This window comes from Hypanus sabinus, chromosome 2, assembly GCF_030144855.1.
Source record: "Hypanus sabinus isolate sHypSab1 chromosome 2, sHypSab1.hap1, whole genome shotgun sequence".
Lineage (NCBI taxonomy): Eukaryota > Metazoa > Chordata > Chondrichthyes > Myliobatiformes > Dasyatidae > Hypanus > Hypanus sabinus.
Genome location: NC_082707.1, coordinates 183,210,192 through 183,222,689, shown reverse-complemented (window position 1 = coordinate 183,222,689; position 12,498 = coordinate 183,210,192). Strand labels below are relative to the sequence as shown.

Genomic DNA, 12,498 nt, shown 5'->3' with positions numbered 1-12,498 from the left:
GTTCAATCTGCCTAATGCTCATTTTTTTTAGATATCTCCAAATTAGATACTTTATTAATCCTTTAATTCCTAACTTCCCTGAAATGCCTGAGAAAAATGTTATAGATTTCTTTCTTTCTATTAATCCACTGGGTAAAGGTTTAATATCATTTATTCATGATAAATTAGCATTCTTACGGCATGCCCCTGTGGATAAAATCAGAATGGCTTGGGAGCATGATTTAAATATCTCTTTATCTGATGAGACTTGGGACTCGATTCTCAAATCGGTTAATTCAACCTCTTTGTGCTCGCCACTGCCTTTTACAGTTTAAGACTGTTCATAGAGCCCATATGTCTAAATCTAAACTATCTCGATTTTACCCTAATATTAGTCCTCTTTGTGATAAATGCAAAAGGGGCGAGGCCTCTCTTATTCATATGTACTGGTTCTGTCCTAGCTTGGAGAAATTTTGGAAAGATGTCTTCATAACTTTATCTTATATTCTGAACCACCACTTAGAACCTAACCCTTTAATTGCTTTGTTTGGTTTTTTGGGTGAGACAGATTACGTGTGAGTTCGACTAAGTGTCGAATATTATCTTTCTCTCCTGGTTAGATGTTTAATCCTCCGATGTTGCCCTGCCCACGCATGCTCAATGGCTTAATGATATTATGTCCTGCTTAGACCTCAAAAAAATTCATTATTCAGTTCTTAATTCAGATATAAAGTTCCATAAGGTCTGGGGACCTTTTATTGAGTACTTTCATATCCTTCCTCTTAACTAAGGTTTTTTTTCGGTCCCTTGCTTTCAGCTTTTTTTTGGTAGTAAGCATTATTATCTTCTGTTTTTAACTGTTTACAGTTTTGGGGGTTTGAATGTCCTGATTTATATTCTCTATATTGTGCTGTGGTTGGTCTGGAGTTCTTTTTTGTTGCGGGGCTTGGGGAGGATACTAATTTTACATGTCTTCAATTTCGGTGCTTTCTCAATTATCTTTTTTGTATTATAGTACTGTACGTTTATTTTTGCACTGTATTAATTTTCTTCATTTTGATTTGGGGTTTTTTTTCTGTCTGTAGTAATGTAGAAAATGCATAAAAAAACTACTTTAAAAAATGGAGGTTGATGGGCTCTTGATTAGTAAAGACAACAAAGGTTACGAGGAGAAGGCAGGAGAATGGGGTTGAGAGGGATAATAAATCAGCCATGATGGAATGATGGAGCAAACTCGATAGGTTGAATGGCCTAATTCTGCTCCTATGTCTTATGGTCTAAATCTGGGCAAGCAGCGGCAGCATCTGCTCCCCAATATAATTGTATTGAGTCCCCAATTTTCCAAGATGTTTTTCCTTAACCTAATTCTTAACTGGATTTTAAGTTTTTTGTTGCTTAATGTATTCAATTTTCATTTCTTCCACCACCTATCACCTTAAACACCACCCTCTAGAGCAGGGGTTCACAACCTTGTTAATGCCATAGACCCCATGTTGGGAATCCCTGCTCTAGAGCATACAGCATTGAAACAGAACGTCCAGCCCATCAAGTTCATGGCAAGCTATTACTCTGCCTAGTCCCAGCAATCTGCAGCTGGAACATAGCCCTCCATACCTCTCCCATCCATATATCTATCAAAACCTCCTTTAAATGTTAAAATTGAACTCATATCCACTATTTCTGCTGGCAGCTTGTTTTTTACATGCACCACTCTGAGTGAAGTGTCCTCTCCCCCAGGTTCCCTTTAAACATTTCAGCTCTAGTTCTTATTTCCTGAACCTTACAAAAAAGATTGAGTGCAATATGATTTTAGACATCTGTAAGATCATCTTTCAGACTCTTATGCAACATAAAATAAAAAATTTTGTGTCAATCTCTCAAACTCATGTTACTCAAGTCCTAGCAACATCATTTCTGTACTCTTTCTGATTTAATAACAGGGCCTCTTCAGCATCCAGTACAACCCACCATGACCTCCAAACTGTTATATTTAATGTACTGGCTTATGAAAGCCTTCGTCACCACCTTGTCTGGTTGTGATTCCAATTTTCAGGGAACCATGTACTTGCATTCTCAAGTTTCCCATGGTGCACAACACTTCCCAGGCCCTGCCACTCACTGCGAAATTCTTACCTGGATTTGACTTTCCAAAATGCACCTTCTACTCAAGACCACAAGACCATTTGGCCCATTGAGCCTGCTCCACCAATTCATCATGGCTGATCCAATTTTCCTGTCAGCCCAATATCTTGCCATCTCCTCGCATCCCTTCATGACCTGACCAATCAACAATTGAATCAACCTCTGCCTTGTACATAAAGTCTTGGCCTCCACAGTTGCCTTGACAAAGAATTCATAGGTTCATCATCCTTTGGCTAAAGAAATTCCTCCTCAGCTCCGTTCCAAATTCTGAGGAAGCAACACTTTTGAAAAAATTTATTGTCCTGTGTTATGAGACTCTCCCGTCTCTGGAAACATCCTTTCCACATCCACTCTATCAAGGCCTTTCACCATTCAATAGGTTTCAGTGAGGTCATCCTTCATTCTCCTGAATTCTAGTGAATGCAGGCCCAGAGCTATCAGATGCTCTTCATATGACAAGCTGTTCAATCTTGGAATTATTTACGTGAATTTCCTTTGAACCCTCTCCAGTTTCAGCACATCCTTTCTAAGATAAGGGCCCAAAAACTGCTCACAATATTCCAAGTGAAGCCTATTCAACATTACATCCTTGCTTTTATATTCTAGTCCTCTTGAAATGAAAGCTAACAATGCATTTGCTTTTCTCACCATAGACTCAACATGCAAATTAATCTTTAGGGAATTCTGCACAGACACTCCCAAGTCCCTTTGCCCCAGTTTTTGTACTTTCTCTCCATTTAGACAACAGTCAACCCTTTCATTTCTTCTACCCAAGTCCATGACCATACACTTGCTGACGCCGTATTCCACTTTGCCCTTTCTTGTAATGTGTTTAAGTCCTTCTGTAGCCTCTCTATTTCCTCTAAACTACCTGCTCCTCCACCTATCTTAATATCATCTGCAAACTTTGCAACAAAGCCATCAATTCCATCATTCAAGTCATCGACATATAATGTAAAAGGAATCAGTCCCAACACAGACCCCTGCAGTACACCACTAGTCACTGGCAGCCAACCATTAAAGGCTCCCTTTATTCCCACTCCTCACCTCCTGCTAATTAGCCACTGCTTCATCCATGCTAGAATCTTTCTTGTAATTCCATGGACGCGTAAGCTTGTTAGCAGCCTCCTGTGTGGCACCTTATCAAAGGCCTTTTGAAAATACAAGTGCATGACGTCAACCAATTCTCCTTATCTAAATCAAACTCCATTTGCTATTTCTTGAACTTAGCTGATCAAGACCCCCCTGTAATTTAATAGCTTACTTTATAATTTTTAAGTGCCACCTGGAAATTTATTAAACATACCCTGTATATTCTTACCAACCATTGATATAGATGACAAATAACAATAGGCCCAGCACCTACACTAGGAACACCACTAGTCACAGTCCTCCAGTACAAGGAGAACCTTCCGAATACTAAATTTGCTTCACCTTCTGAGGCAGTAGAGGTGTTGGTGTGCTTACTTGGCTATAGTGTTTACATGGTTAGCTATTGCTTATGCTTACATTTAGGTGTTGAAGGAGATGCTTACAGACTGGGCAGGTAGTTGGTTTCAAAGATGGGTGCGTTTTTCTGCAACTTGCTCTGGTGCATACTCAACATTATCTCTGTGACATCCCAACTGTTCCCTAAATACTTCTGAACAATCATAGGCCAGAAATACCAAAAAGTCAGTGGGAGTGGTTCACTTTTTCCAAGGAGATATTGAAAGCATCCTTTAATTGTTTCACTACCTATATGGATCTGACATCAGTTTGTTTACCCTGCCTGTATATTCTAGGAATCCATATCATGCATACAGCATTGGTATAATTTTTCCAGAGCTTTGAGAGAGTACTCCAGACAAATAGCAGGGCACAAGTCACTGTTGCCCAGTAGACAACAAACCTTGTGCCAGGTTTGGAGGTCTCAATTCTCAATTACATACTTCCTCAGATGACCAAAGAAGGCAATGGTGAATTTTATCAATGATGTTTGGATTCACTGAAAGGCATGAGAAGTGGATCACATTTTCCAGGATGAAATATAGACTTGAACTCTGGAATCTCAGATTAGAATTTTAATATTCTATTGACCAAGTTATGAAGGCTCTAAAACCAAGTTTTGGGTAGCTGAAAACAAGGCCTATAATTAAAAATATAATGTTGTAATTTAAAGTACAAATCAAAACTATTAGAAAGCCATAGTAGAATATTAACATTCATTTCACTGAAAACTTAATGAAAATGGTATACATTAATACATTGAAATCAATTACATTGTCATCAGCCTAGTCAAAAACATTTTTTTTCACATTTGTTGATGGGCAAAGAGTTGACAAATGCAGAGTACAGACAAAACTCTACAAGTAAGCCCCAAGACTGAGGATGATTGCAACATGTAGTGCATCCTTCCTTCCCCCATCCCTCTTAAATCTGGAACTACCTTTCAGAACTCTTCCTCAGCTCTCCCTTCAACGTTACCTCTTCTCCTCCCTCCCCAAAGAAAATGTTGTCAGGTTAGAAGTATAATCAATATTTGTTTGTGGGTTACATCACTGCCAACAGTGGGGCAAAGATGCAACCCAAAAACAAATCAGGAATGTAGAATAGGACACAAGTATTGGGATGCAGGAATTTGACTCTAGAGGACAATACACATGACATGAACTTAAAACATCATTAGCTTAATAAGGCACCAAACTTACTATTGGCCCAATTAAGATTTAGAATCAAATAGAGCATTAAAAAAACACTGATATTCTATTATTTGCATACTGTGCAAGTTGAGCTGCAATGCGAGATTCTTTTCCCAATCCATATTCTTCAAAAATTAATCACTTGCCAGCTCAACTAAAATGCACCAGTCAACTGTAAACTTCCTGTGAGCTAAATAAAAAGCTTTGTGTAAGTGTAAATAATATGCTGGAACATCATGATTTCAGTACTTACACTAACTTGTTTAGTTTTGTTAACATTACTTACTGAAATTTTAAATTTGATATTTAATTTTACTTTATGTCAATTTAAAAAAATTCAAATATAGGTGAATATTTGCTTGGAAATTCTGATCCTTCTTGAGTAAAACTGTTTGTGAATCTATGTTGTACCAGTGACACTGGTGGGACTTGTGCAACACAGCAGGCCCAGAAAGAAGATATGATAATATGTGCTTGTTATAGTATACAGTATGTGCAGTTTGCTATGTAATGGAGATAGGAATCTGATGAAAACTGCCTCTAGCCAGCCACCAGTTGTTTAAAAATACATCAAAACAGCTGTGCAGTCACACTAAGTGCATGACTGTAACCATAGCAACTCCCTCATTATGGCTATCCTTTCAGCAGAGAAAAATATTTGCTGCTACTTCACTGCTGATTAACAGTTCAAAATCAGCACCTAAATTAAAATCAAACCTCCTGACCACAATCTCCCGTACCAATAAAAATTCTGACAGGATGACATTCAGCAATTCAATCTACAGACCAAAACCATATTTTACTTTTGGTGGGTGAAGGATACATAGGGAGGGGGTGGCGAGAAAAATGAATAAAAAACTGTTGCCATGAAGTGCTTCAGCAGAAAATGCACTTCAATGATTTAAAAAAAACACTTAAATTGCTAGGCTTTTTCAAAAATAGAACTAAGAACAAACAATGTTTTTATCTGCAGAGCTTCAGAGTGCTGTAAGATCGGGGTTCAATTCCCATTGTTGAGTGTAAGGTGTTTGTACATTCTCCCCATGACCATGTGGTGCTCTGGTTTCCTCCCACATCCCAAAGATGTGTTAGTTAGGGTTAGAGTCAGTAAGTTGAGGGCATGCCAGATTAGAGCCAGAAGCATGGCAACACTTGCAAGCTGACCCCAGCACATCCTTACACTTGGCTGGTTGTTAACGCAAACAGCACATTTCACAGTGTGCTTGAATGTTTTGATGTACAAATGTCCAATTAAAGCTGATCTTTAGTCTTTAACAAATTGACACCATTCATTATTAATTTCCTCATGCCAGAATACACAATCAGATTTAACAAATTCATTTTCACAACTTGCCAAAGCAATATTTGATCCATATTCTGTTTTACACCATGAATACTAAATATAATATATGCTAAAAATCAAATTGTGAAATTCATACTTAATTCATGGCACCAACTTCAAGCATGATTAATCCTCATAAAATGTGTGATCCCTATATTTCATATTTTCATGATTATAATCCATAGCAACAAATAACAAAAAACATACAATGTCCACAGTGAAATGGAAATCCTATGGAAAAGCCAGAATGTCTGAATAACTTGAATTTCAGTCAAATTGTTTGGGCCATTCAACACATGGTGTCCATGCTGGCTTCTTATAATCTATACAATCCCATTCCCCCTTCTTTTCTTGCAGCACTATAAATGATTGCAGATACTATATGTGCTTAGTTTATAGTCATAAAAATAGGCCCTTTTGTCTAACTAGTTGATGGCACCAAAGATTTCCACTCAAGTTTGTCCTATTTGCCTACATTTAGCTCCTATTTCTCAAAAGCCTTTCCTATCCATATATCTTTTAAATGCTTCAACTACCCTCCTCTGGCATCTCATTCCAATTTTTCCACCCTCTCAGTGAAAAAAGTCGCTCTTCAGTTTCTACTAATTTCTCCACTCTCATCCCGATTCCTCAGCCCTAAGAAACAGACTGCAGATTTACTACTATGCCTCTCATGATTTTATATAATTCAATCAGAGCACCTCTCATTCTCCCATGTCCTACTTATGGAAGTCCTAACTTACTCAACTTCTTCCCGTAACTAGTTGCTCAAGTCCTGGCAACATCCTTAAATCTCCTCTGTACTTTCAATTCCTCGTCAACTGTTTCAATCACCCTTAGAAGAACTGAGCTTTGGATAATTACAGCAACATAAAAAAGACTTTCATCACATACTGACCCCAGTCCTTTAAAACTATGTCTCCTAACTTTTGGGTAATCTGCTGATGGCAATAACTTTATTCTATTCATCCACTTTTGCACATGATTGAGATTGCTACTGATTAAGTTTCAATTTTGTATGCTTCAATCAAATCTCAAACTCTGGGAGAGAACCGCCAGGCAGGAAGAACTAACGCTTGTTCTAAGATAATGAGCATGAAATTGAAAAACGAATTAACAAAAGCAAAGCTGGACTGGAAGTATCATCTTAACTGAGAAGAAAAAGAAATTTAAAAAAATACTTTAAGACAGGGGTTCAGTAGAAAACCCAAGACTAAAGAATAGATGTGAAAAGGGAGGCTTAGCAACTTGCTGATAGTCACAATATACAGTTTTTTCAGTGCTGCAAAACTCACTACAGCACCTACATGCAAGGCCACACCCCAGTATGAGACATGGGGGTGAATGCTTCAGGGACTGAGAAACAGTTGACACCCACTGAAAAGGACACATTAAAGATCTCCTCAAATATGATAGTCTTTGAGATGACTGCATTCAACTCCATTCACAACAGCCAATGTGGACCAGCATTCCTACTATTCCAGTCAAGAATTCAAGATGATTACAACTAAAAGAAAATAACAAGGGCTCATGAAATCCTATAACAAGATTCAGTCTCAAACACATTGCCTGGGAAGAGGAAGATATTCCACGGTATCTCAGAGATGCAGTTATCATGGCCTTTTTCAAGAAACAAGACAGTCAGTGTCTGGAAACTACAGAGAGGCCTTACTGTTCTCCAAAACATGGAATTTCACTGCCAGTATCTGCCTTAACTACTTCCTCCAAGTGGCAAAATCACATTGTAGATTCTGTCCACCAAGAGGTATAGTGGATACTAATTTCACTGCACAGTAACCCAAAGAAAAATGTAAAGAATAGCACCAACCACTATACATGGCCTTTTTAGAACTTGCCAGAACTTTTGATCGTGGAAGTGCGTCATCAAATATGTCTTCCCACAGAAATTTGCCCATTCTTGCTCCACAATGGCAAGAAAGCTATGATTAACTAATAGCAAGAAACAAGATGCTGGAAAAACTCAGTAGGTCCTCCAGCATTTAGTCTGCTGCACCATATTTGAGAATCTGCAGTTTCTTGTGTCTTCATATTAACCACTGGGTTTACCACAATTCAGTGTGCACTATCCTCAAACTCCAATTGCCCCAACATTTTTCAGTATTTCTTGCTGCAATGTTTCAGTTGGCTTCTAATGGGAGTGGAGCCATTCTTCAAAACTAACATGTAGCTAGTCAGTTCATGGCAACTACATTCCAGGAATAAAGATATCTGAACCTTAGTACTTGAGCTGCAATATTCAGTTGAAGTTCATGTTTGCACAAGAGGCCAAGTGCCAAACAACTGCCAATATTTTTACTAATGCCAAGCAGAGGACTGGTATTAACAGTTCTGGATATCTCTGAACCCATGACAACATAAAGTGAAGCAGCATTGATAAATGCAAGGCCATATACTGAAACACACCAGAGGCATGGGCCACCTCCCAATCTATTCACTTGCCTGCCCCATCAGCCTCTAGATTCGTACAGCTGAAAAGAATGGGAACAAACCACGGTAGCTTACTAGCCCAACACTTGACAGTACAAGTGAATGGAAGATCATGGCTCAATTCCTGCCACTGTAAGGAGTTTGATCATTCTCCCTGTGACAGCGTGTGTTTTTTCCAGGAGCTCTGGTTTTCTTCCACATTCCAAAGACATACAATAAGGATTAGTGAGTTGTGGGCATGGTATGTTGGCACCAGAAGCATGGTGACACTTGTAGGCTGTCCCAGCACATCCTTAGACAATGACGCAAACAACATATTGCACTGTATGTTAGACTTTCAGTGTACATGTGATAATAATTTTTGTTGGATGACTACTGATATGCCTACACGGCAGGTCTCACTTGCCTGCATTTGGCTGATAACCCATCAAACTTTCCTAACTCCTTCCCTGCCCAAATATTCTTCAAATTTCATAATTATTCATGCCTCTACCACCTACTCTGCAGCTCATTTCTTAAATGCACCACCTAGTGCATAGAAAAAAATCTTGATCCTCAAGTTCCTTTCAAATCTTTCCACTCTCACTTTAAATCTAAGCCCTCTAGTTTTAACACCCCTACTCTAGGAAAATGATGGTAATTACCTATTACTCTATACTCTCATAAATTTATAAGCCATTATTAAGGTTACCCTAAGCTTCCTCCTCTCTGGGGATAAGGAGCCCCAGCCTATCCAATCTTTCTCTAATCACCCATGGACCCCCAAGTTAAAGAGTCAGATTTTATGAAGTAGCTTAACACAAGATCTAAACATCCTGATAAGGAATTCAAAATTTTGGCCCTAACAGCTGAAAGCACCAAGAGTGAGGAAAGGAAAAAAAACTACATAAACAGAAATGAAAGAGCACAGAAAACTTACAAGGTCATAAGAGGCTAAAGACAGAAACAGCTGCCCAAGTTGGATAGATACGAACACAAAAGCAATGATAATTTTCAAGCAACTATAGTGCCTTGTAAAAAGTATTCAGCCCCCAATCCTTTGTTCACATAAATGAGTATTACAACCAGGGACTTTGATCAATTTAACTGAGAATTTTTACTTGTAAATCACATGCTCCTTTTTTCTCCCCCACAGTACAGCCCCCCCCAAAAAATGAGTATTGTAAAGCATGTAAAACTAAAAATTTTAAAACCAAAATGTCATCAGTTCAAAAGTATTCATCCCCCTTTGCTCAGTACTTCATTGAACCACCTCTCGCAGCTATTACAGCTAGCAGTCTTTTTGGATAAGTCTCTATTGGCTTTGCACAACGAAATGGAACGAGATTTGCCCATTCCTCTTTGAAAAATTGTTCATGCTGCACCAAGTTAGTTGGGGTGAAGGTGGACAGCAATCTTCAGATCTTGCTAGAAATGTTCGATTTGGTTAAGGTCAGGACTCTAACTGGGCCACTCAAGGACCAATTTTCTTCATTTGAAGCCACTTCATGGTTGCTCTGACCCATGTGCTTTGGGTCAACCTGCTGAAAGATGAACTACCGCCCCAGATTAAGCTTTCTGGCAGAGGCTACCAGGTTTTTATTTAAGATCTTTCTGTATTTAGCAGCAATCTTCTTCCCATCAATCCTGAACAGATTCCTAGTCCCTAATGCTGAAAAGCATCCCAATAGCATGATGCTATCTCCACCATACTTCACATTGAAGATGGTGTCATCTGGCTGATGTGCAGCATTAGATTTACACCACACATACCATTTAGTGTTGAGGCCAAGGAGTTCCACTTTAGTGTCATCCAACCACAAGTCCTTCTTGTACATCTTTATAGTATCTTCTAAGCGACATTTTGCAAAGTCTTTACAGGCGAGGATATACTTTTGTTTTAGCCAGGACATCTTCCTTGCCATTCTTCCATAAATACCTTTTCTGTGCAAGGTCTTAGGAGATTGTGGAGCCATGAACTTCATCTCCAGTTGCAGCCGCCCTCTGCAACTCACAATGGACTACATTGAGCTCCAAGGTATGTTCAGTGCCTTTGAAATGGTCTTGTACCCTTTTCCGGATTTGTGCTTCTCCATTAATATTTCCCTGCCATGTGAATGCTCTTTTGAGTAATTTTGGTGTGGTCTGTTGAAAATTTACCATACTGTTCAACTTTATAGACAGGGTGTACTTATTCTTTACTTTCTCAGCTTCACAATTTTGGTTTTTAATTTTTACTAAATTGTTGACAGGTTTTGGAATCTTTCTTTTGATTTATTATGATGCATAATGTTTAGATTAGCTCAAAAAACCTACTTCAATACATATTAAGTTTAGAAAATGAGACAGTAAAATGTGAAAATAGCAGTGGGGGCTGAATACTTTTTCAAGGCACTGTCGTTGTTTCCAGAATGGTCCCAACAAAAGTCAGTTTTCTAACATAGTCCTTATGTCGAACTATAGCATACAATTATCTAGGTGCCTTACCTGTTGTTTTTGATAAGCTGTATTAGGATTTATTTTTGATTCAAGGAGAAGAGAACCTAAAAAGAAAAAAGAAAATTTAATATAGGTGGTCATTTTTGTCTTGTTATTTGAATAATCAAGATATTTTTAAACTTCTAACATGTTTCTTGAAGGTATTAGCTTATGCCAGAAAATAGTTACGAAGACAATCTCTGTTCTTTCCTCATCTCTGTGACTTTATTAACAGTCTATACAATGAATTAGACCTAGTAAAGAACATTAACTGAACTTCGAATGTGAAGTCTATTCCTAAATACAAGAGATTCTGCAGATGCTGGAACAAATACAAAATGCTGGAGAGGTTCAGCATCAGGCAGCATCCATGGATGGGAATAAACCAGTCTATGTTTCAGGCCGAGACCCTTCACTTGGACTGGAAAGGAAAGGGGTAGAAGCCAGAACAAGGTGAGGGACGGAAAGGCATACAAACTGACAGGTGAGTGGGGGAGGGGAAGATGAAGTGAGAAGCTAGCAGGTGATAGGTGGAAAAGGTAAGGGCTGAAGAAGAAATCTGAGAGAGGAGAGTGGACCATGAGAGAAAGGGAAGCAGGAAGGACACCAGAGAGAGACGAGGGGAAAAAGTGGATAAGAGGAGAGCTAAAATGGGGTATTGATAAATAAAGGAGGAGGAAAATTACCAGAAGTTAGAGAATTCTAAATTCCAAAGTTAGAAAATTCTATTCCAATCTTCTCATAATGTATATTTTGCATTTAGCAGCAAGTAAGCCAAAATGATGGCTTGACTATTTTTCCCACTTTACTTTCCCCAGCATTGATACCATCTGCAGTTTCCAAATGGTACTTCAAAAGGCCTTCTACTAACTCAGCAGAATTTGACCCTTTTAGCTAGTATTACAGATACTGTAGCAGAGTTCTTTTAACAAAAATGATCAGGCCAAGTCAGCAGAATTATTTTGTGAAAAAGAAATCACTTTTCACCTACTTATGGTGTACTTTGAAGTAATAGTGAGAATAAAAATGTATTTTACTTAGATTTCAAAAAGATATTTGATAAGGTACTATTATCAAAGGTGATTGCTGATAAGACCATATAAGGAGGTTACTAAAAAAGGATATTGACTAGATAAAACAGAGAGAAAAGATGGGACAAAATGAGAACTATGCAGGAAAGATCTGGGTGTCAGAATACAGTTTGTAAAAGGCAAGTACAGGTGATACCCACATTACCAGGGGCTGAGGCTATTGCATTTCTATAGAGAATGGGTCTTACTATGATTTTGGTTAAGTGAAACCATGTCATTTATACATGTATCATGAGAGTTGAAGCCAAATTTTGCAACAGTGCATTTATTTTCTCCCACCCCTGCCACAACACATGAATTTCACAAAATAAATTTTATTCTACATCTCAAAAGTTTAGGTAGAGATCTGCAAACTTTA

General features: G+C 38.3%; 1 protein-coding gene across 3 annotated transcripts in view; it reads right to left on the bottom strand.

The window, feature by feature from the left end:
- smek1 (SMEK homolog 1, suppressor of mek1 (Dictyostelium)) overlaps positions 1 to 12,498 on the bottom strand; it is a 136,241-nt gene that overhangs the window by 68,244 nt on the left and 55,499 nt on the right. For 2 of the 3 annotated variants that reach the window (XM_059960964.1, XM_059960960.1), the window contains exon 2: positions 11,059 to 11,114. The exons of the other annotated variant lie outside the window; for it this stretch is intronic. In XM_059960964.1, coding sequence (XP_059816947.1) covers positions 11,059 to 11,114 — 56 coding nt within the window. The remainder of the gene's footprint in view (positions 1 to 11,058; positions 11,115 to 12,498) is intronic. 3 annotated transcript variants of the gene reach the window in all.